General features: G+C 34.4%; 1 protein-coding gene across 8 annotated transcripts in view; it reads right to left on the bottom strand.

Moving 5' to 3' along the window:
* The window catches only part of BRINP3 (BMP/retinoic acid inducible neural specific 3), a 394,820-nt gene that overhangs the window by 180,346 nt on the left and 186,741 nt on the right, over positions 1-27,733 (bottom strand). For 5 of the 8 annotated variants that reach the window (XM_070602587.1, XM_070602590.1, XM_070602589.1 and 2 more), the window contains one exon: positions 12,243-12,433. The exons of the other annotated variants lie outside the window; for them this stretch is intronic. In XM_070602587.1, coding sequence (XP_070458688.1) covers positions 12,243-12,433 — 191 coding nt within the window. The remainder of the gene's footprint in view (positions 1-12,242; positions 12,434-27,733) is intronic. 8 annotated transcript variants of the gene reach the window in all.

Below are 27,733 nucleotides of genomic sequence, written 5' to 3' on the forward strand. Positions count from 1 at the left end.
GATGTATCACTGGGGGTAATGCAAAATGATATAACTAGAGAGAGAAATTTGGCAATAATCAGCAATAACTGATTCAGCAATCGTACTTTTAAGAACGTACCCCAAGGAAACACTGGCTAAAATATGCAAAAGATTTCTCATTGTGGCTTTATTTGTAGTATTTGTAACAGCACAAATGCCTAATCAGTAGGAAAAAACTATGTGACATCCATACAGTTGCATACTGTGCAGTTGTAAGAAAGAAGTGGGGGTGCTTTCTACATCCCAGGATGATCAAAGCAAAGTGGACAAAAGTATGTTTCACAAGTGGCACTTTTTTTAATGAGAAAGGGGAGGACACAAATATGTATGTATTTATTTTTATTGAAAAACAAACAAACAAAACAGAACACTGGAAGGATTAACCAAAAGTTTATATTAATATTTAGCTAAAAGAGAAGGGAGGCAGCAGGATGGAAGAAACACCTGTCAAAGAAAGACTTCTCCAAATATACTTTGTGGTAGTGTTCAAGCACCAGAAACATTAAAGAAAAAGTTTTATTTATTTACAAAAATAAAATTAAGTCAAATAGAAGGAAAAGGAATCTTTAAAAATTGAAAACAGAGGTCTGTGTTACTAATTGTATATGGTTTGTAAAAATAATTAATTTAAGTGACTTAGGAACACAGTTTTTGAATATAAAGCCATTTTTGGAATATATTCTGACGTATAAAGTATAAAGAATCAGAAAACTGCATTCTCCAGCCTAACTGTAAGTAAGAATATTGGTAGTAGTAGCATCATTTTATGTAGTATATATGGTTACCCTTGGGTATATGGACAAGTCTCTCTACTCTGAGATGTTTGAAAATTTTCATTTAAGAAAAAGACATAGGGCATGAGTGATTATGATTCTCATTCTGTGTTTGGCCCATGTTTAAAACATATTTATCCATAATAAAATTTTCTTAAGCAATTAGTAAGTTCCTGGCATTATTTTATTTAATTTTTGTGTGTGTGAGGAAGATTGGCCCTGAGCTAACATTTGTTGCCAATCCTCCTCTTTTTGCTTGAGGAAGATTGTCGCTGAGCTAACATCTGTGCCAATCTTCCTCCATTTTATATGGGATGCCACCATAGTATGGCTCAATGAGAAGTGCTGGGTCTGCGCCTAGGATCTGAACCTGCCAACCCTGGGCTGCCAAAGTGGAGTGTGTGAACTTAGCCATTACACCAATGGGCCAGCCCCTCATGACTTTAATATTATGACTAAAATGAGATTCTAGATGATTTGGCAGTTCTCAGATGATTCCATTTAGAAAAATCATCTAAATATCCAAGTTCAGCCTCACTGCATTCCCAATGTTTTCTACAGATTCTTGTATATAGAAGGAAGCATAGCTGCCTATTTTTAAAAATGATATCTAATCTTTTCTTCAATTCAGTAATATATTAAACTCAAAATATCAGATCAACTGATTTATTGGACTTTACTTTTGCCTTCTTGAGATACAAGAAAACTATTTAAATATGTGTAGGGGGTCAGCTTCACTATATCTTTCTTTGTAAAGCGGTGAATTTCCCCCTTACTGGAGGTGTCCAACATTAACTGGAAAACTATATGTCGTTGAGCAGAGGAGATCATTAGAGTACTAGAATGGATACTTTTGCTGGATTATGAGGTATTGGAACAAAGAAAAATGTAGAATTAACTATTGTATTTCAGATGTAAGTGTATCAACTACGAGTGCCAAACAGGTGTGGGTTCTAATGCTGGTTTCTGTTTAGTAACTGAATGATCTTGAATTGTCTAATTTGACTCAGTTTCCTCTTATGTAACATGAGCATAGCATTCTTTCCTCAAAGAGCAGCTACAGGCATGAAACATGTAATATCTGTAAAGAGTTTAGAATATGCCTATAATACAGGAAGAACTCAAAAGTTGTGAGCATGCTATCATTGTTTTATTCACCACCATTCCTTAGACCTGCATAAAGCAACTCATTCCATATCTGAACAGTTCTAGTAATTTTAGCTCTTTTCTCTTATTTGTGATGAACAGAAAGCTGTCTTTCCACTTCTTTACAAATTCATTAACTGTAGCCCTACAGTGTGCATCCACATACAGAGAATAAATATTTCCCCAAATAGTCCTTAAATACCATAGCCCTCTATATGCCTCCACTCTTCAGGTGAAATATTCCACATCATTAATTTCTCAATAGGACCTCAATTGAGTCATACCTCACTCAAAAAAAGAGGAGAAGCACACACTTATTTTAAAAAGCAAAGTAAGGGGCCAGCCCTGTGGCCAAGTGGTTAAGTTTGCAGGCTCTGCTGCTGTGGCCCGGGGTTCGCCAGTTCAGTTCCTGGGCTCAGACATACACACTGCTCTTCAAGCCATGCTGTGGTGGTGGCCCACACAGAAGAACTGGAAAGACCTCCAACTATGATATACAACTATGTGCTGGGGTTTTGGGGAGGAAATGAACGAGGAAGATCAGCAACAGATGTCGATTTTAAAAAAACAGGGTCAATCTTAAAAAAAACAAAAAACAAATTAAAACTAATTTGATTTAAGAATATTTTGCAAATGTTAGACTATTCCATCCTGCAGTCGGAAAATGACACATAAGAAGGGATTACTATTTTGGAGTGGTCCTTTGTAACAATATGAACAATAAAACAAACCTTAATATATGTTTAAGCAATCGAAGATGAACATAGGGAAATGACAGCCCATAGTTATCATCATAAATAAGCGGAACTTTCATTCTCTATCTACAGGAGATTTTCAAAATATTTCCTTTGTATTTCAAAGAGCCTACATTTGTTTGTAAGGCACAGGCAAATGTCTTTTTTTCCTATTCTGAGAATAAATATGTATCGTAGATGATAAGGAAAATCAAATGAAAAAATATTGTAAATCTTAATATAGTTTTATTACTAATTTTACCATTTATTTATTTTTAATGTGAAGGAAATGTGATATCATGAAGGAGAGGAAAGTGTGAGTTTTAGAGTCAGGTGTATGTGAGGCCAGATCCTCATAGCCCAGGGTCTCTCTATTTGATGACTGTGGGCTTTGGTAAAATTACACATGTCTTCAGCATTCCCATCTCTAAAGCAGAGGCAACACCCTACTCTCAACGGTTTGAGAAAATTAACCAAATAATTCCTCTATAAAGCCTGGCAGAACACATATCATAAGTACAATAAAGGTTGGCTTCCTCTCCTTTCCTTTTTTTCTTAGGGCCTAACAGTAAATGAAGAGGCTTTAAACTTTCATAAGTTAGCATTTCATAGATATTAAATTTCACCACAGGAACCTGGACTTAGTCAAAATTGTTTTCTAGTGGATCTTGTAATCAAGATATATGGGATTATTAAGGTTATCCCTTCTAATAACCGGTAAAGAGAATCCATTGATAAATTGCTTATGGTTCTCTCCGGTGGAATATTAATCCATGTATGCAAAGGCTTTCTCTGCAAGGAAGCATGTAAGGCAGTTTCAATCTGCAGTTCAAATTACCATCATTGTTCTTTTATAAATACCTTGTTTGAAATTCTTACAACGGATCAAACAACGCTGTGATGTAAGCTGGCTAGCTTATGTTAAATTTCAAGTTTTGTACATCAGGGATTGTTACATATCTGAGATCTCACTCACTCTACATGGAAAATAAGCTTCTCTCTTTCTCCTAAGGGATCTATTTTTAAAATTATACACAGCTACCATGCCTTTTGATGTTTATGGTCTCCACATTCTTTGAGACTCTTACAGTCAGTCTTAAGAAAGAAAAATGGCTTCTCAACTTCAATTGTAAATCTCACTCAAGTATCCAATTATAAAAGTTCATCAAAATTCTATGTAAATAACACACTATATTCAGATTTAAAAACTGAGATATTCAATCAACTAAAAATTTGTGTTCAAATGTCACTTTTATTCATATTTTTTAAACCAGCTGTAGCTCATAAGCATGACATGAGTTCCAAAGGACATCCACACATTTTGTAAAAACTAAATGTGATTTTGAAAACGAGTCAACATTCTGAGTCTGTTAGAAAATGAAAAAGATTAATGAGTTTGGATATAAAAAGATGTGATTATTTCACATAAAAATCATGCAGCTGTGTCTTTTACAACTCAAATACTGTGATAGTTAATGGACATTAAAAGCACATAGTGAAAGATGCTTTCATAGAGAATTAGAAAAAGAGGACAACAAAACAAACAAACAAACAAAATCATGACATCAATGTTATCCTAGGATTGCTTCATAGGAATGGATTTGGTACATTTGACATGCTGTGGACCTCACAAGTATGTATTTTGACTGTCCTGATTTTTAAATCATCTATGTTGTATCCATGAAGAATAGAAAATTTAAAACTTTCATATTATTATCCTTTCACTTGAATTTTCTCAATTTGCATATATGTAGTTATTGAGGATAGAAGTAATGTTCTCAAAAAGTTAGAACGAAAACAATGGATAAGAGAATGCATAGAAGAATCCTAGAGATAAATCAATAATGATGATGTGGCAGATTCAATTATTTTTTTGCGATTATTTGCTGCACCATCATGGGTGCCAACATGCATCCATGGATTAATGGCCCACTGTAGAGAAGAACCATGAGCAGTTCGTGAATGATCCCCTTTAACCTGGTGCCAGAAAGAAAAATGCTTAGGTCAGTGGCATACATGCAAGCCAGCTATGCCATGATCTTGTACAGGTTTTCAGAGGCATCACAAAAGTACACCTGTTTTTTCACTTTTTCCCTCTGCCAGGAAGACTGCGTGTTCCAAAGAGAGCCTTCTTCAGCTTGATTCCCAGAATGAGGAGACACCCAGAGCAGAATCACAGGAGATCCACAGTTAAAACATAGAATATTAGGGAGACATAACCATTATAGTTATAACCCACTGAGATTTTTGTTTTTAACTGCAATGAAGCTAACTCTCAAAGGTCGGCTGTGTTTTATTTCATCATTGCTACTGCCCTTGGTTTTGTCTACTGACCTAGAATATATACCATTCCACCCAGAAAAAATGTGCATTTATGGCAGATCTCTTCCTGGTCATTTAACTTCCTTACACTTGATGATCTTAATGCGAATGTCTGTCTTGCTTTTGCGTGAGTTTCACTTAGAAAGAACTGTTATTTGAGTAGAAATTCTTCTCACAGGAAGAACCATTGCAAACACACCTTAAATGTAATTGTTTGTAGGTTCCACTTTTGAATTATTCTTTTTGCTCAAAAATGTTACCCTAGTTTTGCTAGTGAGAGATGACATTATTCCTTGTCCTAAAGTCTTACAATATTTCGGGTATTGCTGTGCTTTGAAATTATATTTCAGTTTTCATAGTGTTTATTTTGCTCTCCCTACTGACGGTCATCCTTCCTTGGTTTAACATGTTAAAAAGTATACATCCTGATAATATCTATCTCTCCACTAATATAGTGTTGTAGGAAAAAAGACAATGTTTTAGAAACAAATAGACATAAGGGGGGAAAACCAATCTTAGAAAAATAGGCTTCTGACAAGAAGCAGAGCCAATAAACAGACATGTTGGCTTAACACCAATTGGCATCTGAAAGATATTATGGGAAGGAAATAGCTAGTGTTACACAGCTTTGAGAAAGAAACATAAAATGTTTTGTAAAACATTCTAAAGAAAAGCAGCTGACCTTATGGTTATTAACAGTTACCCCCCCCAAAAAAAGTGTGAAAAATTTCTAAACAAAATTGCCCCGATACCATATTACTCTCTATAGAACAATGATATGAAATGGCAGAGAAACTGGGAATAAATCATTCCAAGATTAGATGGAACTGAATCTACCCCGAGTGAAATCCAATTCAGTTCCTTCTATTTTGGAGTTATTTACAAACAAGGCTATAATGAACATTTTTGTTATGTATGGTTACATACTCCTGCTATTATTTTGGTAAGATTAATTCTCAGGAGTGAGATTTCTGGAAGAGTTAAGAGCACTCTAAATTTACACAGATGCTTTAAACAGCACTGTGAAAACTTAATGTACGTATAAATCACCTGGAGATCTTGTTAACATGTAGATGCTGATTCATTAATCTGATATGGAATCTGAGATTCTGCATTTCTAACAAGCTCCAAGGTGATGCTGATGCCGTCTGACCATGGACCATACTCGAGTAATGAGGCTCTAAACCACAGTAAAATTTATTACCAATTTAAATGCCTGTCTTTATCAGTGACCTGTGTGTTCCTTTAAGGAAGGTCTTGGATCTTTGCACTATTAGAGGTAACTAATTTGCCAAACAAATGGACAGGTGATTTACCTACCTTATCAACGTGCTGTAAAGAAAAATAAGAAAAAATCTAATCAAATTTATAAAATTGAAAACCTAACATTTATCTTTTGATTTCATTGCCGGGAATGTCATTATTTAGATAAACTGACATAATAATTTTAACCTCATTTTCTTCTTTGTTATCTTTATTGTTATTTACATAAATGGTTGCAAATCATTTTAGTAGATAATTGCTTTATGAACCATTAAAAGTTAATTAAAAATATTGCTTTAATTTCAAATTTTTCATTTTCTTTAGCAGAGAAACATGAGAGAGAGTGAAAGGAAGAGAGAGAGGAAAGAGAGACAGAGATGGAGAAAGACAGAGACAAAGAAACAAGAATTGATATAATTAATCTTAAGTAGTATGAGTAAATATTTAGTTTTAAATACCAGTATGGCAGTCATTTTTTCCCCTTCAGTGCCATTATTTTTATGATTGCCTAGGAGATGAAGCTTCAGAAAATGTTTCTTTTCCTTTCTTTCAGTTCTTTTCCTTAAAACAGAACATGCATTCTACTGGAAGAAATAGTTCCATGCATTTTCAATATGTTCATATTTGCTAAAGAAATAAATTACATTTTTTTAGCAGATTTGATTCTTTAATTATGTTACAGTTAAGCTAAAATAAAAGGAGTTTGTACTTCCTAAGAAGAGACCAAGTGAAAATGAGAAAGACAGCTGTTAATCGATTTTGAAAGAAGGTGGCATATGACTTAGAATTAAAAACTATCTGTACATACTTTATACGGAATATAATTCACATAGAGGAAAGTGAGAATTGAGTATTTCTGAAATTAAATGAGAATACTTGGATTTTTTATACTTATGAGGATGCAAGAAAATAAGAAAAAATCTAATTGATATTCTATGCATATTGTATCTTACAGCCTGACTTCTGACCTCTGTTTTTTCTCTGAAAGAGATATACACACACAAACAATATATGGTGAAACTTTCAAGCTATATGAACAACTCTGCAGGCATAGTTACTTTATACACTATGTGGTCATTGAGGTAGTACTCATTATTTGAAATAACTATTCTAGTAAATTAATACTACTCTGGACATCAATCATACCTTTTTATATTCTAACAATGAAGAAAACATTTTCTATATTTAAACAAAATTAAACATCTGATGAAATGCTTAAATTGAGCAATATGGTAACCACAAGATATATTCTCATCAGAAGCACTTTGAAAAAAGGACCCACAAATGAAAAAAAAAAACTGTAACTATTTCTGCTAAAAATGTATTTGGATCCGAAAATGAAGAAAAAAAATTGTAACTATTTCTGTGAAAAATTTATTTATGGCTTTTAAACCTCTGTGCATTCAAAACCAGTAGTCAAACTGGACTTCTTTTTATGTTACACAGAATAAAAAATATTTTTTAAAGTTGTAAATGAACAAATTTTATTATATTATCTGTTTGCTCCTAGAATAAATTTTGGCCCAGTTTTTAACAATATCTCTATCAGGAAGAAAGTATTTTTTCCTGCATTCTTCTTCATAGGATAGTGCTTTACCTAAACGGTGCCCACTGTCTCTGCTTTCCTGATCTGCCCACAGAGGCACAGTGAGTTGATAGACAGGTGGTGTAGGAAAGGGACCACCTGTAACCCCGCCTCTTCCTCTTCCTGTTGAGGATGTGCTTATCAGGAGAGAGCACACACTTTGGTGCACACCTTCGTGCCTTAGGCGTAAGAGAGCCAAGCTTCAAACAAGAGCCGTACACAGGATCCTGTGACTGTGGGTGGCTCAGGGCTAAGAGGATGCCTGGCTGGACAAGTCTATGTGATTCTGGAGATAAGGATCAGGTCACATCTAAAATTACTATAAACATTTTGTTATAACATTTTTATAAATTTTTAAGTGAAATTTTTGGTCTTCATCTTCTTTAATCCTTTTCAGTTGATCCAGAACCCAGATTTGGTGCTTTTTAGTTGACACCTTCCCTTTCCCAAGTAAGCCCAACAATTTTAAGGTTGTTTTCTTTTTTTCCTATTCACGTTTTTTTTTTTTTTTTTTTGTATTTCTATATGCAGTACACAGATACACTTTTATTTCAGTATTTGTCACATATTGTATTATAATGAAATATATTATAAAAACAGTCATGAAATATATTCCATAGCTAGAAATAAGTAAATCCCAGGAGTGCAATCTTTTTCAAGATTGATTCTCTAAAGTGAGTAGCTTATTTTAGATATTCAAACAGTGATTGAGTTTAGATATCATTATCCAAAATAGAAGCAAGCTAAATTACTATATTGATAAATAGTCTGGAAGCCATAAGATGAAATAAATGGGGAAAATGACATATATCGAAGAAGTTTTTTTATAATTTATTTTTCCCTATAAGAAAATAATTCAATCACTGGCTTTATCTATCTTAAAATATCCCATTAAAGGCTTCAAATATGCTATCCAAAGTTTTATGTCTAAGTCAATAATACGACGTACTAAAAAACTTTTGGAAAAAAAGATATTTTTCGTTTATTTCCTTTTCATCACTTTTATACTGGTAGTGAGTATTTTATGCTCAACTTTTTTTGAAAAATGTTTAAATTTAGTTGAAGATCCAGTTACTTAGGGACTGCCTACTTATGAAATATCTGTTTTTGTGTTTAAAATACTTGCTTATATACAGGACATCATCAGTGTGTTAGTTTTAGTATTGTTCCTTAGTCTTAATCAACCAAAGAGACAGAGGGAAAATTAGCTCCAGTTAAATATGACCAATTTCAATTTTTCAAAAAATAGAGTAATATAATTTCATGTTCAGTCAGGTAAAACATATGAAGCCAAAACATACTAGCAGCAACGAAAAAGGTTTAGAGTAACTACAACAGCAATAATTTAAAAATTGTCTGACATCAACCTGCTGTGCATTTTAATTGCAAATAGCTCGTTCGTAAGCTACTTAAACAATTTCATGCATTTTAGCCAAATGATTAACATCTCCCGACAAAGATTCCTGAAGAAAAATATAAGGAACATTTAGGAAAAAAAGAGAATTCCAATAGAAAATACCAGAAACACTAAATCCAAGGAATACTCAGAGATTAGAAGGTGAGTGCGGGTGGCAATTCTACCTTCTCTCCTATTCAAGAAAATGGTTAAACAAGACTTTTAAATAATCGAAGTAAGGCGATTTTGAGAAAACATATTGCCATCATTGAATAATCAACCTGAAGAAATGCCTTAATTCCACAAACATGGTTTATGAAAACAAACAAAAAACATACAAAGCAAAAACTCATCTTCAGGCCAAAATGTGGCATCCATAATGCCAAAACTGTGAAATGAATCAAGAAGTCATAATTTTGCTACTAAGGAACACAAATGTCTATGAGAGTCATCTGTGCCTTTTGATCTCTTCTGCCCTCCCTCTGCCCCTTCCTTTCTTATTAGGAGAATATATTTCACACTCTGAAATTCTTCTGGGTACTCCGCATTGTGGACACAATGGTCATGAAGCCTAATATGTCTCAAGCCCACTGAACTTTTTTTTAAAGTTATAGAAATAATTTAATTTTCACTTTTACTTCAGATTTTATTGCATCAATAATCATTGCCATGTCTTTTTTTTATTTTTATTTTTTTGAGGAAGATTAGCCTTGAGCTAACTACTATCAATCCTCCTCTCATTGCCATTTCTAAGCCAAATAGACAGATCTTTCACAGAATCAGCTTTCACAATATTTTGTGATTTTTTTGCTATCCACACTACTGTAATAACAATAGCAATAATAGAAATGCATCACATGTTTAAATTATTCCATACACTGTGCCAAGAATATTTTCCTACATTGACACTAATTTTCCCACAACCACGTCACATAGGTGTTTGTGCTAAAAAAAAAACAGTAGAAATCAGAGAAGTTACTTAAAGTTTGAAAGTTGGTTAAAAAAAAGGGGGGAGTCAGGATTCAACATCAGGCTTGTTTGATCTCTTCATCTTGTTATTTTACTATTATTCATTAATGGAGGAAGGTGATGGAGAGAGAATGTGTAATCACAGCTAGCCTTTCTGTCTGCCTGAACCACCTACATCTTCCATCTTTAATTCCTTAGGGTTACAAGGTTGACGTATTTCCTCAGTGTGCCCAGGGATCTACTACCTTCCCGACCTCTCTGTGTCTTGCTCACCTGCTCTTGCTTGCATCCTGATTCCCATCAGTTCCGACTTTATTTGTTTAACTGACCCGTTTTGGCTGCCTGGATTTGCTTCTTTCATTCAGCCTTCTTCCTGAATTAGATCTCAATTCTCTTCTGTATACTTTTGACACTTATTTAGTGAACTAGACAACCTCAGCCTCCTAGCATAGTGTAGTTATAATTACTCATTTAACAAGAACTTATGTGTGCCCTCACTATGATAACTATGGGAGTACAGGGATGACAAATACAGGTAAGGCCCCTGTTTTCCAGAAAATATGAAGGAATGACAGATAATAAACCAGGAAACAAGTAAATAAAATATTTTCACATAGTAAATACTATGACAAATGCAAAGGAAGATCATGAAACAGTAGAGAATGTTGGTGGTCCACGGCGTTACTGCTGTAGAATGGTCAGGAAAGTCCTCTCTGAGAAAGTCATATTGGAGCAGAAACATGTGAAAGTCATTTGACTGAAAAATAGAGCATGATGGAGAGAGAGAAAAGATGAGGTCTGAGATAAAAGCTAGTGTCATATAATTCATGTAGTGCCTTATAAACCATGGCGGGACATTTGGGTTTTATAAGTGGCTAGTTATAGATTTTAATTAAAGTAGGGTATGATTTGACCCGATTCAGATTTTAAAAAGATCTGTGTGAAGGATGAACCTTATGGAGTATTCTAGGAGAAACACAATGGTGACTTGGTCTAGGCATGTCTGGGTAGAAGTTAGGAAAGCGTTTGATATGGGATATGTTCTGGAGAAATAAACGGACATGATCTCTGACAGGTTGGACTGGCAGATAAACGAAAGAAAAGATTCATCATCTAAGACTGGGAAAATGAAGAGCAGGTGGCCTTTCCTGCTGCCCCACCATTGGTGTGAATCAGCCTGACTGTGTTCAGCAAACTCATTGAGAAATTGCCAGGGAAGCAGGGGCTCAATATTGTCATGGCTTTCCTATCCAATTTTATTCAATGCTCTTCATTACAGGAAAGAGTAACATCCATTTCTAAATGAAATGGGTGGACATTATTTAAAGTCCTACAGAAAATTAACTACACTGAATGTTGGGATTTTTTAAGTTTTAGGAAAATGTCATATATATTTTATTACACATTACCTATCATAATATCATTTAAATGTATTCAAAATGCTGAATTATACATCACCATGATAAAACACATATTTAATGGTGTTAAACCACAGCTTTTTTAATTTTTACAAATTAAAAATTGAGGAAGAAGTGACATTAATTTTTACTTTCACGTTTTGCATGATAATTGATATTTATCACTCTTTCCATATCATATATCAACCACAATCAGAAATACTAAAATAATGCTAAAAATAATTTTAACATCTTCAATATTTACTCCAGGAAACTCTTCCTGCTCTCTGTAACCAGAAGCGATGACTCTCACCTCTGATCAGCTTATTAATCTCTTTTTAAAAAAAATTTGGCACATCACCTTGCATTGTATAGCAATAACTATGCTTATATTTAATGTGTGCTATTAGATTGTAATTGCTTCCAGGCAGAAACTAAGTGATACTCATCTACTTCACCATCATAAACACCATCCTAGGCATTTAGTACTAATTCAATATATGTGTTGAATAAGTTAATGAATGAACTTTAGAATTATTCAGACAGCAACTATCTGGATTAATTGGCACGTTTACTTGATTTATACAGTTTTATGCACAAGCACACACAGGCACAAATATTTTCAAATAGTCGTACCTCCCAGAGTAGCAGATAGCAAGAAATGAGTCCCATATTTCTTGATAAGGTTTTCTGTGATTTGCTGAAGGGTAGGTCGACGTCCCAAAAGTCTTATGTTGCGGAAGAATTCAGGGGCAAGAGGCAGAGGGGAGCCAAGGAAATTTCTTCTCTCAACTGCAAGGTTATTTACTTTCCAGCGGCCAAACTCCCTGAAAAGCAAATTTATTTTGATTCATAAGTACATCATCTACCTGAATGTTTTCATTTGAAAAGTTCACTGGGTAGTTTAGCTGGGGTCACTACATCACAACAGTTCTTGCTTGTAATAAGATGTCATGAGCTGTGAGTAGGAAAAGCAATATTTAAATTTGATTGAACTGGAGTGAATATTCCAAAACCAAGTCACGTAGAGGAAAAGTAAGCCACTTCTAGTAAATAGCTTCTACTGATTTTTTTTTTCCCAAGGAAAGATGTACTCATAAAAAATGATTTCATTATGCATAGAATATGAATGTAGAGTTATTAAGAAAAAAAAACTAAGGTAATATTTTATCATTTTCCAAGGGAAATGGAAAAAAGAGAATAAATTTATTTTCATCATTCTAATGATTCTCTATTCACTTTAAAATGGAAACTTGTAAAACCTGAAGGATATGATGAAACTGTATAAGAATTTAAAAAACATGATCAAAAGAGAAACTATTTTGTTACAATGATTATTGTTTACAACATATTTTGAAACTCAAATTCCACTTGATTAGCAATTTCTTAAGATGCAAAATGACTTTTAAGGTGGATTTGGCCAAATTGGAGAAATGGCAGATGTAGTTATAAAAGATTTGTAGATTTAAAAAAAGATTTATTGGCAGCTGGCTCAGCGGCATAGTGGTTAGTTTCTCACGTTCTGCTTCAGTGGCCCAAGGCTCGCATGTTCAGATCCTGGGTGTCGGGCTAGCACCACTCATCAAGCCACGTTGTGGTGGTGTCCCACATAAAGTAGAAGATTGGTACAGATGTGAGCTCAGTGACAATCTTCCTCATAAAAAAAAAACAAAATACAATAACAAAAGATTTATACATTTATATTGAGTTAAAATCCACCTAAGAATACTTTGGAAAAGAACTATGGTGAACTAGATCAGCTGATATCAACTATACAGATTTTTTCTGAAGAGTGGTCTGAAAAGAATCTCAAATCACTTCCACAGGGAAGAATTCCCCCTACCAGGCTTAATACTCCTAGATGTGTTATTTAATTCAATTACTGTTTAGCAAATAAAATGTTAGTTAAATATTATATAAATATATGCCATATTTACTTAAATTTTTGCCTCCAAGAAATGCCTGCACTGTATCGCAAACAGTACATGAGGATACACAGCTGTGAACCAGACCCCTACTGTCCACGTCAAAATGGAGTTCACATCCTAGAGAAAGCTTAAAAAATAAATAAAACAAACAAGTTGTTAAATTAAAAAATTTCAGACTGTGTTGGGGCTGACCCTGAGGCATAGTGGTTAAGTTCAGCATGTTCTGCTTCAGCAGCCTGGGTTGGTGGATTCAGATCCTGGGTGTGGACCTCCACCACTCATCAGCCATGCCATGGTGGCAACCCACATATAAAGTAGAGGAAGATTGGCAAAGACCTTTGCTCAGGGCTAAGCTTCCTTAGCAACAACAACAACAAATTTCAGGCTGTGTCAAGTGGTGAGAGCCTGCTGCGATGGTCAGCAGAGCTGTGGGCAGTGTGGCCCTATTTTATTTTAAGTGACCCAAGAGGATGACTCTGGGGAGGCAATATTTGATATTAGCAATCTCTGAAGGGGAAAAGAGTTGCTAGATGCAGGGTCACAGGGAAAAGATTTACCCAGAACAATAAAGAACAGTAAATACTTTCAGGACAAAGAGGCATGTCCCTGAGAAAGAGTCCCTAACTGTGAAAATTTTGCTTGTAGGATGCACATTTGGCAGCCAAACAACCCATGCAGTCTTCTGGAAACTAATTATAAGATAAGATTCACTAAGGAATCCAGGAAGGACTTTGACCTGAAAATAAGTTAACTTCCGGTTTCCTTCTTGAGAAACTCTTGCTATCGCCTATATAAATCAGCTGATCTAAACAGTTTTAAATAGTATTGTTCTACCAAGGGGTCTCAAACTTCAGCACCTGTTAGAATCACCTGGAAACTCCACCTCAGACTTTCGGATTCATTATGTCTGGGGTAGAGTCAAGAGTTTGCATTTTTAACAAGCAATGCTAATAACGCTAGTCTGGGGATCACACTGAAGAAAACTACGGATTCAATTATTTGGTATATTGCCTTTGAAATTTACTCCAAGTGCTCTCTTTTTAGTCAATTTAGGGCTTTTGGGGGTACTACACCAGATTTATTAATTCATGCTTCCCCAGAAGAGTGTCAGAATGTCTTTGTTATCTTTCCAAACCTGGATTGATATCAATAATTTTTTGTTATGTCTTTTCCTTCTGTAAGCAATTTACCTGAATTTATTTGTGCATGCGTGTTTTCTATATATATATAATCTATGTAAATATATATTGAAAATTGTGAAGGAGAGTATTTAAAATAAAATGTTTGTTTTAGTACTCTGTGATATATCACAAGGCATGTAATAATACAATGCTTCTAAGAAGTTGTTTATTAAACCATGATCTAAATAACAGTTGCTCATTAATTCCACAGCATATAGGGTTACCCTCGAACATTTACTCTTTCTATTTGCTGAAAAATGCTGATAATTTTATCAAGGGAGAGATACATAACTTGAACTTAAAGTTGTGGTATGTATTTTTCAATGGTTTAAAGTGCTAAATTTACAAACTCGTATGTATATACTCATAGATTAAGAAGCGAACTAAGCGAATTAATGAGGCTTCAAAGAACCAAGAAGATTGATTCAATGGTGATATTTTACATCCCATGTAAACGTTTTCTAAATGGCTATTTCTTCCTAGATGACTGAGGGTAAATATGTATTATAAGAGTGCAAATCTAGCCTTCCTTATCTTTTTTAACAATTATATATATACGAATACAAACCAATGACCTATTATAACCTGGAGTATTTACAATTTTCTTTAATTGGTTCCTCTTAAATTTGACAAAGAACAGATGTAATATGAAAAAAGCTGTAAGAAATTTATATTATTTTCTAAAATCAGCTTATATACTAATTTAACAAGAAAATATATTTATGGTTTCCTATTTATTCTCTATTACTACCAGAAATCTTGCCAGTAATATAGATGAATGTAAGAAAACCTCTGATCTCAAGGGATAAAAGACTGTACTAAGCAAGCTAAAGTCTGAACGAATAAATCTCAATTCAAAGGCTTTAAAATGTTTTATTTTTGCAAAAATACAAGGGTGTGGGGCCAGCCAGGTGGCACAGTGGTTAAGTTTGCACATTCTGCTTCAGCGGTCCAGGGTTCACTAGTTCAGATCCCAGGTGTGGACCTACACACTGCTTATCAATCCATGCTGTGACAGGCATCCCACATATAAAACAGAGCAAGATGGGCACGGATGTTAGCTCAGGGCCAGTCTTCCTCAGCAAAAAGAGGAAGATTGTCAGCAGATGTTAGCTCAGGGCTAGTCTTCCTCAAAAAAATTAATAAGTAAACAGATAAAATAAAATAAGGGGCTGGCCCGGTGGTGTAGCAGTTAAGTTTGCACGTTCTGCTTCTCGGTGGCCTGGGGTCTACCAGTTCGGATCCTGGGTGTGGACATGGCATCTCTTGGCACGCCATGCTGTGGCAGGCGTCCCACATATAAAGTAGAGGACGATGGGTAGGATGTTAGCTCAGGGCCAGGCTTCCTCAGCAAAAAGAGTAGTTAGCTCAGGGCTAATCTTCCTCAAAAACAAACAAACAAACAACAACAACAACAAAATATTAAAAAAATAGATAAAATAAAATAAAAAATACAAGTGTGCAGTAGTAGCTATTGAGCACAAGTCTGCAACTAAATTTATTGCTATTCTTTGATATAAATGTTATTAATCAAACTCACTTTGAATATGTTTTCTCTTCCTTAGGTTCACACACCTCGTAAGGCTCTGAAAAGCCTAGGACTGTGGCCAACCTTCCGGGAAGCTCGCTTCAGTCATCAGGTGCTTTTTATTACCTGTCTGTTAACCTTGATTAACTTTATGGTCTCAATTCACTTTCTAACATTTCAAGTGGACAAAACACTTTGCCCTCCCATCTGATTAATTTATTCTCTCTGCCATGCAACAACCAAAAGTAAAGGACACACTCTTTGGGAGTATCACCAAACTAAGACTAAAACTAAAACTAACTAACCAATCAACTAACTGACCTAATTGATTAATTAACTTAAAAACACAGTATTGTTAGTAACTATAGCAAATTGTTTTCTTCATTTCAAGAGCTTTATCGAAAATTCTTCTCCTAGCTTCTTTTTTCATATTTTCATATAAGGAACCACATAAAATATTACACTTTCTATTGTGTATATCCCAAAAGTGCAATTTGTGCAGAAAACATTAATGCTGATTTGAGATCTGAGATCTTTCATTTCCACTTACCACATTTGGTCTGTATTGTAATAATATGTGATCACTGTTATGATCTCTATAAATTTATGGTGAGAACTCAGATGCTAGAAAATACTGAAGTAATTCTGAGAAGCGGCGATAAGGGCACTTAAAGTCAAGGAAGTCGGTTTTGGATAGTTATGTACCTCACTGAGAGTAGTAGACATTAGATTGAACACAAATACTCTGTCTCTTTTTGCTAGGCACAGGATAAGATTGCATTTAGTGGTGTCCTTTAAAGTCAATGCGGCCGTGTGGCTTACTTTGACCAACGACGTGTGAGCATGTATGGTTAGCCTTGTCCATCAGCCTGAGACCTTGATCAACATTGATGGTTAGAATCTCTATCCCCCCAATCCCACCTCTGCAGCTTACTGGGATGAACAAGTGCATGAATTAAAAAGAAATGTCATCAGGCCAGCCCTGGTGGCCTAGTGGTTAAGTCTGGTGTGCTCCACTTCAGTGGGCTGGGTTTGATTCCCAGTTGCAGACCTATACCGCTCGTCCATCAGTGGCCATGCTGTGGCAGTGGCTCACATACAAAAAGAGGAAGACTGACAACAGATGTCAGCTCAGGATGAATCTTCCTCAGCATTAAGAAAATAAAAATGTTATGTAAAACCTACCAAGATTACAGGGTTATTAATGATTTATTTGCCTGCTTTCTAACAACATAATCTAGTACATCATGACTCATGTAGAGTATTTCGACTTTGGGGTAACTTGAGAAGACAATAAGGAACTAAGCTTGTACATAAATTGGAAACTTATGTGTGCAGTCTTTTGCATCCTGATGATAAGATTCACCTCAGTTGCTACTAGACCATGCATTCGTTAAATTTTGGAAAAATAAAGCGATGAAGTCTGAATTGAAAACATGCTGTTGGGTACGATTATCATAATGAGAGCAATTCACCCAAAGGTATCTAAAGAGTCCATCCAGATGCATCATGTTATATTAAATAAGAACATTATATACAACTAGATGTGCATTCTACCTGAGGCCTTCACAACGCATAAATATCTTGCCACCATAACCTTTGGAAGTCTTTAAATGAAATAGGCACAATTCTTAGAGTTGAATGTAACTCAGCCTCTTTAGAAGCACTACTATTGTGTAGAACACACAAATGGGCTATAATCAGTTCAGCCAGAACATTACTTTGAAAATGTTTTTGTTGGCTCTGAGGAGCCTCTATTAGTTGATTAGAGTTGTATGTTTGCCTGCTAAAAATTCTGACTTGCAGGTATCAATTATTATGTGTGTCCACGTAATGTTTACTTTTCTACAACAATATTTATGATAATTTTATCCCTACTGATCTCATAAAAAAGGTTGGAGAACAAGAATGACATCAACAAATTTCATTTGAATAATGGTTACATCATTGTTGCATTGCCATTGACCTTTCGTACTAGTATTTAAATTCTACTTAAATATATAAATGCACTCAGTGTATTTAAAATATATCAGCCGCCATGATTTCTTTAAAATTAAACATGTCTATTTGATTTCTGAAAAATATAGAATCCGCCACAGTTGATATTAGATATTTTGGACTCCATACCAGAGGAAAAGCAGCATAAAAAATATTGACAAAATCAAATTTTGCCGTTACTGAAAAAGACCTATCTTTAACTGCTAATTTACTCTAAATAAAATTCCTTGTCTAAGTCCTGAAGGCTATTATTACATTATTTTTCACAATGCTACATTTGTTGACTTATAATTTTAATTCTATCAATATTCATTAAAATTTGCAGACAGAATATTAACATAAAATACATTACCCAACCACTTGTCTGCTGAGAACAAATCTAGCATAAGAATCATAAATTGACTTGCCAGTCTTTAGCAGCACTAACGTTCTAATTACATCTGTAAAATCATACTTATCTTAAGAAATGCCACTAAGAATCAATACTAGCTCATCATAATTCTATTATGTGTAGCTGTTACATATAAAATTGGTTCTGTTAACGTTCTTTCCACATAGCTTCCACATCTCAGAAATGATGCCGTTGGCCATTCGGCCAGTGAAAGGGGAGTATTCCTAACGGGCTGGATGACTGTAGCTCTGAAGCCAGTATTTTTAAAGCAGCTGAATGCTAAGCAGCTGGCTGGCTAGAGAATCCACTCTTTTTTGCCCTCCTGCCCCTTGATACTCCAAATTTTTTTTATTATTATTATTTAACAGTTGTGGGATTTTTAAAGCTGGAGAGGTTGTTTTGGTTAGGTTTGATGAGGTGAGGAATTTAGCTGAGTGAATCTATGCAAATGAAATACTGGAAGCAAAGCACAATCACAAACACGACTTATGTAAAATGTTTACCTGCAGGATTTTTGAGAAGCGCCATTAATGACTGTTGTATTTTGAATGAGCTGTCAAACTCAGAGTGGATTAGAGAAGACATATTAACATGCTTGCAACAGAACATTGCCTCTCCCAATAAAGCAACAAGAATTCATTGCAGCTGAAGGTTCCTGACTGTATCATTGAATCAAATAAGATGGAGGTGGGGTCATAGAGAATTTTTGAAAGAATGGTCTGGTTTTTGACTAGTATTGTATATTTCTAACTATTAAAATATGCTAAATTTTTAGGGCAATGAAATGACTGAAAATTGTTTAAATCTATAAAAGATAATGATAGATAGGATTTTATTTTTATTTTAAGGGAAAGACCACAGAATTCAATTATCATAGTCACTGCCATTATTTCCAAAATAATTCATTTAACAGGAATATAACGGTACCACACATTTGTACCCACGCAGATACATATAATATAGTAATTTATTATCCATGTTTAAATTAAACCACTCCTTTGAACAGATGTTAGCAAATAGTTTTGATGTAAAAAATATAGATACATGCTATCATTAAATGACTCTCTAAGTTGAAGAAAGAGAGAATTAGGTAACAAGCAAAAGCTTTTCTTTCTAAACTTTGGAAGTACAGTTTAACATCTGTTACAACTTATCACAATTATTCATCATTCACATTCCTATAATTATACATTAATTATACAAAATATATATAATTATGTATTTTGAAGAAGTAAAATTTGTGACACTTAATTTAAATGGTGCTGGAAACATTGTTTACCTCTTCATAAATGTTGGTATAAGTAACTGTGTGAGGTCACAGATTTTTGTCCCAGGATGTCAATTCTTTAAATATATATAAATGTTGGTCAAGGTAATAAGCTTTAGTGAAATTAATAAGTAAAATTAACAAAAGGATTTATAAATAAAACCACACTCAAAGAATCTGAAAATTGCCCATCTTGGTCCAGATGGAGACTAAATTAAATGCTCATGATGAAGGATAAATGCCAAAAGAATTGTTACCTGCTGATGAAAAATGAATATCCTTTTTGATAATTTCTTTAAATGTTTAAGCAATAATCTCATTGAAATGTCTTTATGATGGTACAACCTCTGCCTTAGACACCGGATCAAATATTCATAAATCATAGATTAGAGCAGTGTAGCTAACCAATTAAATATCTGAACTTGCAATAAATTACAACTTCATATACTACTTCATTTCAAGTAACATGAGGAGTAAGAAAAGTGCAAGGATCTTTTTTTTAGAACAATTACATTTTTAGAGACAATAAATACACACTGTCAATCTTTTTATGAAAATTTTTCATAATGAAAATTAGTTTTAAATAATAATTCAGTTTAGTAGAATATGTGGTTTTCCTGAAATGTTTTAAAATGTTTTAAAGAAAAGTCTTCTTAAAATGTTCTGATTTTTCTCACATAGTTAAAGGAAATAAAAATGTGTTTTAGCAGCTCACAGCTTTTAAGATACATATAATTTATTCCAACTTGCTAGTAATTTTATGTCTTTCTCATGCACAGGTGGTAGGAAAGCTGGATATGGTGTTTTATGACAAAATAAATTTTCAGAAAAAAGTATAATCTTAATTTTGCAAGGTATAAGTTATTCATTCCTCAAATTATAACCTTTCAACTTGAATCAGGCTTTAGTTGTCAGAAAATCATTTTACATACAAAAAGCTTGTGAAATGTAAACTAATGTCACCTTTCTCTGGATATTACCCTCAGAATCTATGGATTATAAATTGAAGCGTTATCTAACACGTATTTAGTCTTTCTGTCTTCTACACTTGAGATTTATATAAAATGCATTTGTTAACTCTCACCCACTATATGCAAACTTCAAAGGAACCAATAACACATGGAGAAACTGCTGTCTTATCTTCCCCGTCAGTATTGTCTCCAATTAATTCAAGCCCTATTGCTATACGTACTCATAGTAGAGTGTTCTTTCCCTTCCTAGCACTTAATATATTTATTTGTGTAGTTATTTGATTAATATCTGCCTCTTCCATAATATAATAGGCTCCACATAGACATGCATTGTCTCCTTTTTATGACCATGTATTCTTAAGTCTCAGATACATGACCCATAGTAGTCACTCAATAAATATAGCCTAATTCAACAAATGAGTAGATGTTCTGTAGGGGATGAAGAAATACTTCTCTACCCTTCTAGGTTCTTCTGGCTTGTCTAAGAACTAAATTGACATGAGACAAAAATAAAAGGAGAAAATCAAACAAATTTAATAACATGTACACATGAGAGAAACCCAGGAAAACTGACTAACTTGACAAAATGGCTGAAGCCACCACCTTAAATACCATCTTCAGCTAAAAAAAAAGGAGGATGTTGGGAGTGGTGATTTGGAACTTCAAAGGGGAGGAAGGCAATTCACAGGGAGATGGAAAAGCAAATGTTTGATAAACAGATGTTTGCCATGCCTTGTGAAGACAGTGGGACATGGAGAGGACTTTGATCAAATGGGCCTTGCTAGGTTCCTCCCTGTCTATCACACTTACATGATATTATACTCTAGTTGTCTACGGTGATAGCTCTTCCTGGAACAGACCTTCTGTCTTACATTCTTTTAGGTAGTTAGGGGGAAGATCAAAGTTTCTTCCCGAGTCTTTTATTCTTAAAAATAATCAACCTAAAGAGACACGTTTTGGGGTGGCAAATTCTGCTGCCCCACGGTTCTCATGCAAGCTAAAATGAAATAACCATCTATGTAAGAAAAGGGATGGGGTTTCTGACTTGAGAGCATACACTCTGGCTAAAGTTCACAGAAAACCAAGCTCAGTGGAGGAATGCACTTCTCAGTTATGCTCTTTGAGTGTTCAAGTGACTCAAAGTGAAGTCACTTCAAGGAGTGACTTCTTCAAGGGGGAAGTTAGGAGTTGACAATTTGGTTAAAATTGAGAATCACTAATGACTAGGTAACAACCTTCTCCCACTAATAGATAAAACATGTATATACATATTGGAATGGTGAGAAAAACTGTCATTGTCTGTGAGTGCAGTGAAAAGTACATGGTGGTGCTGATAAGCTCTGTTAGTTAATGTGCTTTGGGGAGGACAGTCCTACGATTTCAGTTATAAAAGAATCTTCATCTTTCATATCTGTATCAGCCGTAAGGCAAAGGAAGGACACCGAGCTATAGAAACTCAATTCCCATCTTGCCTGGGAGAAATAAATATATAACATATACCTTGACAAATTTTCCCCTAAAAGCATTAAAATCTAATTTTATTACCATTAACAAGCAATAAATTTAACATTAGTTTGACTGGCAAAAAGCAAAATTTTCATTTTCATGAAAATTTAAAATTTTGATTGGCAAATAACTTTATCTCGACATGGAATTTGAAATGATAGTTTAATTAGGCTTGTGTTTAACATGATTATGAGGTTTAAACTGTTGCACTGTGAGGTACATGGTCTTGTTATCTCCTTTTGGTAAGTGAGAGACCTTTGGTACAAATTATTTCTCCAGGGCTGTATACCTAACAAGAGTTTGAATCCAGGGGGATTGACACCAAAACTAATGCTCTTAACTTCTTTGTAGATTAATAGCAATTATGATTGAAAGGTAGACTTTGATAGTAATATATGACATCTGTGTGTGTGAGAGAGCAGTAGAGAATGTGTGTGGGGGGTCGGGGGACCATAGGGAGTGTATGGTGTGCAAAGAGAAAGAGATAAAAATATGGAGGGAGGATGCTGGGAGGAGTTTAGCAATCAAATGGGGAATAATGTGAGAAATAGTAATAAAAATTAATATAACTATAATAGAAGCAAAGTGCTGACTACAGATTAATCCTTTATTGTCCCGACTACACAATCATACAAGAAACAGACAATGTAAATATCCTCTTGGTAGAAGCAGCTAAAGCACCTTTGGGATGAATTCACATTTCTTAGAAGAGGGTGGTAGAATTGTAGGAAACGAATGGTTAAAGGGGTTTATGATCAATTGCTTTAATAGGTGATATAGTATAGTCCAAACTCCAGGTTTAGAGTAAAGAGAATAAAAGCTTCTGGGGGAGAAACACAAATAATGAGAAAGGAAACATTCTTAGCTGGGATCATCCAGCAGTGTTGAGGGAACTCAACAACGAAACTGGGAAGCTGATGGGAAAATCTGTTTTATGAAACAACCACTAATCTGAAGGTTGCTGATACAACTCTAACACATCAGAAGGATTCCAGAGAAGGAGAAAGTCCTGTAAATCCACAGATGAGCTTAGATTCCATGATAAAAGGTGGCCATCACTGAATATAAAAGGAAATATCCCACCACAGAAAAGGATTATGATTTCTGCAAGGGGATATTATGTCTGAGCACTTTACTGGAACTGCTTGTAGTGAAATGTAGGCGTGTAGAAAAAATAAATTCCTGAATATAGTCTACTGATTCTTACAAAAATGAAGTCTCCTCCTCAAAATTTGCTTTAAAAAAACAGGTTGCAAGAGTAGCTAGCAGTTCAGAACACTTACATTTGAAAATATCTATCCAAATAATGGGAAGATCTGGAGAGAAAGATTAATCATAACAAAAAGAACAAACGAGATGTGCTACTTAATATGCAAAGTGAATAGACAAGCTATATTTAATTAAAAAGTGTTAACATGCTTAGAGGAAGAACAACTGAATAGGATTCTTAAGGGAGGGTGACTACTGAAGGAGAAAAAACTGAAACATCCCAGAATTATGAAAAGTTAAAACTGAGCAACTGTAATATTTGGTTAAAAGAAAAGAAGGGAAAAATAAAAGGTGTATCTGTGATGTGAGTGAAAGATAGTACATTGGCAAATACAAGAATCACTAAAAACCATCATTAGAGGCTTTTATTATTACTTCTTTATTGACACTGTAAAGGAAGTGGATCAACCAGCCTAAAATACTGATGAGCCTGAAAACATCACGGAAGGTTACTCTGTGTGACAAAGAAACTGGAAACTAAAAAGGCGAATCAATCACAGGGAGAGATCTAAAGAAAATTTCCCAGAACAAAGGGAGATCAGGGAAGAGTGCAGATGGGGTCAACCTGGGGACACTGTTGGGAAAAAGAGAGGAAACAAAAGGAAAAGATTTATATTATTTTGAAAATAGAATGCAAAAGTGTTTAGTTACTGCCATCAGTTTGAGTTTTCTTTTTAAACACAGAAGATCACTTCAAGATATCGCTCAGTTGAAAATGTAGTCAGTATTCTGAATCCCCAAGGTTATTATAAGTACAATGAAAATATGAAAATAACAAATTATTAATGAAGTTATGAATAAAGGTAAGATTCTAATTGCCAAGTAAAATTAAGTGATATATTAACAATATTTTAATATGTAGTTACTATTAAATTAGTAATTTATATTCATGGACATTATTAGGCCCAATAGTGATGTCTATGATAAAAGGTAACATGAAAAATAATAAGTGACATTTATTGAGCAATTATTGTGGAATAAATGTTATGTGTTTTCTTTGCCTTTATTATATTCACACATAATCTTATGAAATAAGGATAACTGTCAATCAGAAAATCAAAGGTTATATTGACACATGCAAAATTTGGAGTAGGAAGATTTAAGGAAAAACACTAACATGGACATGAAACCCCAGTTTTCAATTGATTTGTTTATCACCAAATTACCTCTAGTTACAGAGGCTGTCTGCCTCCTACAGAGGGAGGTCCGTTGCTCAATGAGTAGTGTTGGTTTGAGTTTGAGTAGTGTTGGTTTGAAACGGATGGCACCTTCAGTTCCAGACTGTTAGCTTTCTCAGAGCTCTTTCCCTCCCATGTTGTCGTAAGTGAAGTGAGGTTTATCACAGACAATCTACATTTGGATTATGTTTTTTGATCCATTCAGCCAATCTCTGTCTTTTAACTAGAATACTTATATCATTTATATTATATTGTTATTTCAGAGTTTAAGTCTTTTTACTCTTTGATTTCTATTTTGTTTCTCTGTTTTTCACTTTTTCTGTCTTGCTGTAGGTTACTTGAATAATTTCTAGAATTCCATTTTGAGGTATCTATAGTTATTTTGAGTATGTTTTTCTGTAGTATTTTTGTTTTGGTTGCTTTGTGTACTACTTTTTTTTTTTTTGCCTTTCAGGCATGGACAATTTAGTAGAAGAGATAGATATATAAAAAATCAAATCCAATAAACTACACAGGTGAGATAATACATCTATGTAACTCACACAGTAGAATACTTCGGAAATAAAATTCAGAAAACATTAAACCATGAGTCTCTTAAAGGGATGGTACTCCTGAAAAATTACTTGTCAATTTAACCAGTCTCACTAAACATTCAGGGTTATAACAGCATGAAGCCAGATGAGAGAAAAAGCGTGTTGCCCAAGATTCTCAAACATTTCAGATGAACCGTGAGGATATAAATATACCTCTGAGAGTGCCAATGGAAGATGTTTTCTTTTCTTTCTTTTTTTTTTAAGTTGTGGCAAAATACGTGTAACATAAAATGTACCATTGTAACCATTTTTAAGTACACAGTTCAGTAGTGTGAAGTATATTCATATTGTTGCGCAACCAAGACTGAGACCCTGTACCCATTGATTCTAGCTTCTGCAGATCTGGATCTCGCTTTTAGTGCTGCATCTCAGAAGTCATCACCAAACCCGAGAACATCTGGATCTTCTCCTATGCTGTTTTTTAGAAATTTTACAGTTTTCTGTTTTACATCTAGGTCTGTGATCCATTTTGAGGTAATTTTTTTTAAACGTGTAAGGTCTCTGTCTAGATTCACTTTTTTTTTGGCATGTGAATGTCTAGTTATTCCAGCATTGCTGGAAAGGCTATCTTTGCTCCCTTGTGTTGCCTTTTGCTCCTTTGTCAAAGATCAGTTGACCATATTTATGTGGGTGTCTATTCTGTTCCATTGATCTACTTATATATTCTTTTACCCATACCACACTGTCTTCAAGATGATAGCTTTATAGTAAGTCTTAAAATTGAGTAGCGTCAGTTCTCCAACTTTGTTTTCTCCTACAATATTATGATGCTATTTTGGGCCTTTTGCCTCTCCATATAAACTTCAGTATTGGTTTGTCAATATCCATACCATAATTTGCTGGGTTTTTAATTGAGATAGCACTAATCAAATGGGAAGAGCTGACATCTTGACAATATTGTATTTTTCTATTCATGAACATAGAATATCACTCCATTTATTTAGTTCTTCTTTGATTTCATTCATTAGAGTTTTGAAGTTTTCCTCATATGGATCTTATAAATATTTAACTAGATTTATACCTAAGTATTTCATTTTTGGAGATGCTACTGTAAATGTTATTGTGTCTTTAATTTCAAATTTTACTTGTTCATTGCTAGTATACAGGAAAGCAATGGACTTTGTATATTAACCTTGCATCATGCAACTTGGCTGTAATCATTAGAGTTCCAGGAGTTGTTTTGTTGATTCTTTCAGATTTTAGATATAGATTTTCATGGCACTTGTGAACAGTTTTCTTTCTTCTTTCCCAATCTGTAAAACTTTTATTTCCTTTTCTTGTCTTACTGCATTAGCTACAAATTCCCATGGGATATGGACAAGGCATGGTGAGATGGGATATCTTTGCCTTGTTCCTGATCTTAGGGGGAAAGCTTCTAATTTCTCACCATGAAGTGTAATGTTAACTGTAGGGTTTTTGTAGATATTCTTTATTAGGTTGAGGCGTTCCCTACTATTCCCAACTTACTGAGAGTTTTTATTGTGAATGAGTGTTGGGTTTTGTCAAATGCTCTTTCTGCATCTATTGATATGATCATGTGAGTTTTCTTTTACCTTGTTGATGTGATGGATCACATTAATTAATTTTCAAATATTGAATCAGCTTTGCCTGCCTGGGGTAATTCCCACTTGGCCATGATTTATAGTTCTTTTTATACATTGTTGGATTCAATTTGCTAACCCTTTCTTGAGGATTTTTGCAGCTAAGTATGTGAGAGATATTGTTCCATAATTTTCTTTACTTGTAATATCTTTGTCTGGTCTTGGTGTTAGAGTAATGCTAGCCTTTTGGAATTACTTGGGAGGTATTTCTTCTGCTTCTATCTGAAAGAGATCGTGGAAAACGGATAAAATTTCTTCCTCAAATGTTTGGTATAATTCACTAGTGAATCCATCTGGGCAGAGTGCTTTCTGATTTGGAAGGTTATTAATTATTGACTCAATGTATTTAATAGATATAGGTCTATTCAGATTGTGTATTTCTTCTTGGGTGATTTTTCTGCTGGGTTATTGGACTATTTCTGATAGAAGGATGTTAAAGTCTTCCACTGAGTTTCTTAAATCATTTTTTGTATTCTTCCAATCTGAAATTTCCATTCGATTCTTTTGTTTGTTTGGTTTTTTGGTGAAGAAGATTGTCCCTGACCTAAAATCTATGCCAATCTTCCTTTATTTCGTATATGAGGTGAAACCACAACATGGCTTGATGAGCAATGCATAGATGTGTGCCTGGCATCCAAACCAGTGAATCCTGGGCCCCCGAAGTGGACTGCACAAAATTAAGCACTATGCCACCAGGTGGCCCCTAATTCTTTTTC

This window comes from Equus przewalskii, chromosome 31, assembly GCF_037783145.1.
Source record: "Equus przewalskii isolate Varuska chromosome 31, EquPr2, whole genome shotgun sequence".
Lineage (NCBI taxonomy): Eukaryota > Metazoa > Chordata > Mammalia > Perissodactyla > Equidae > Equus > Equus przewalskii.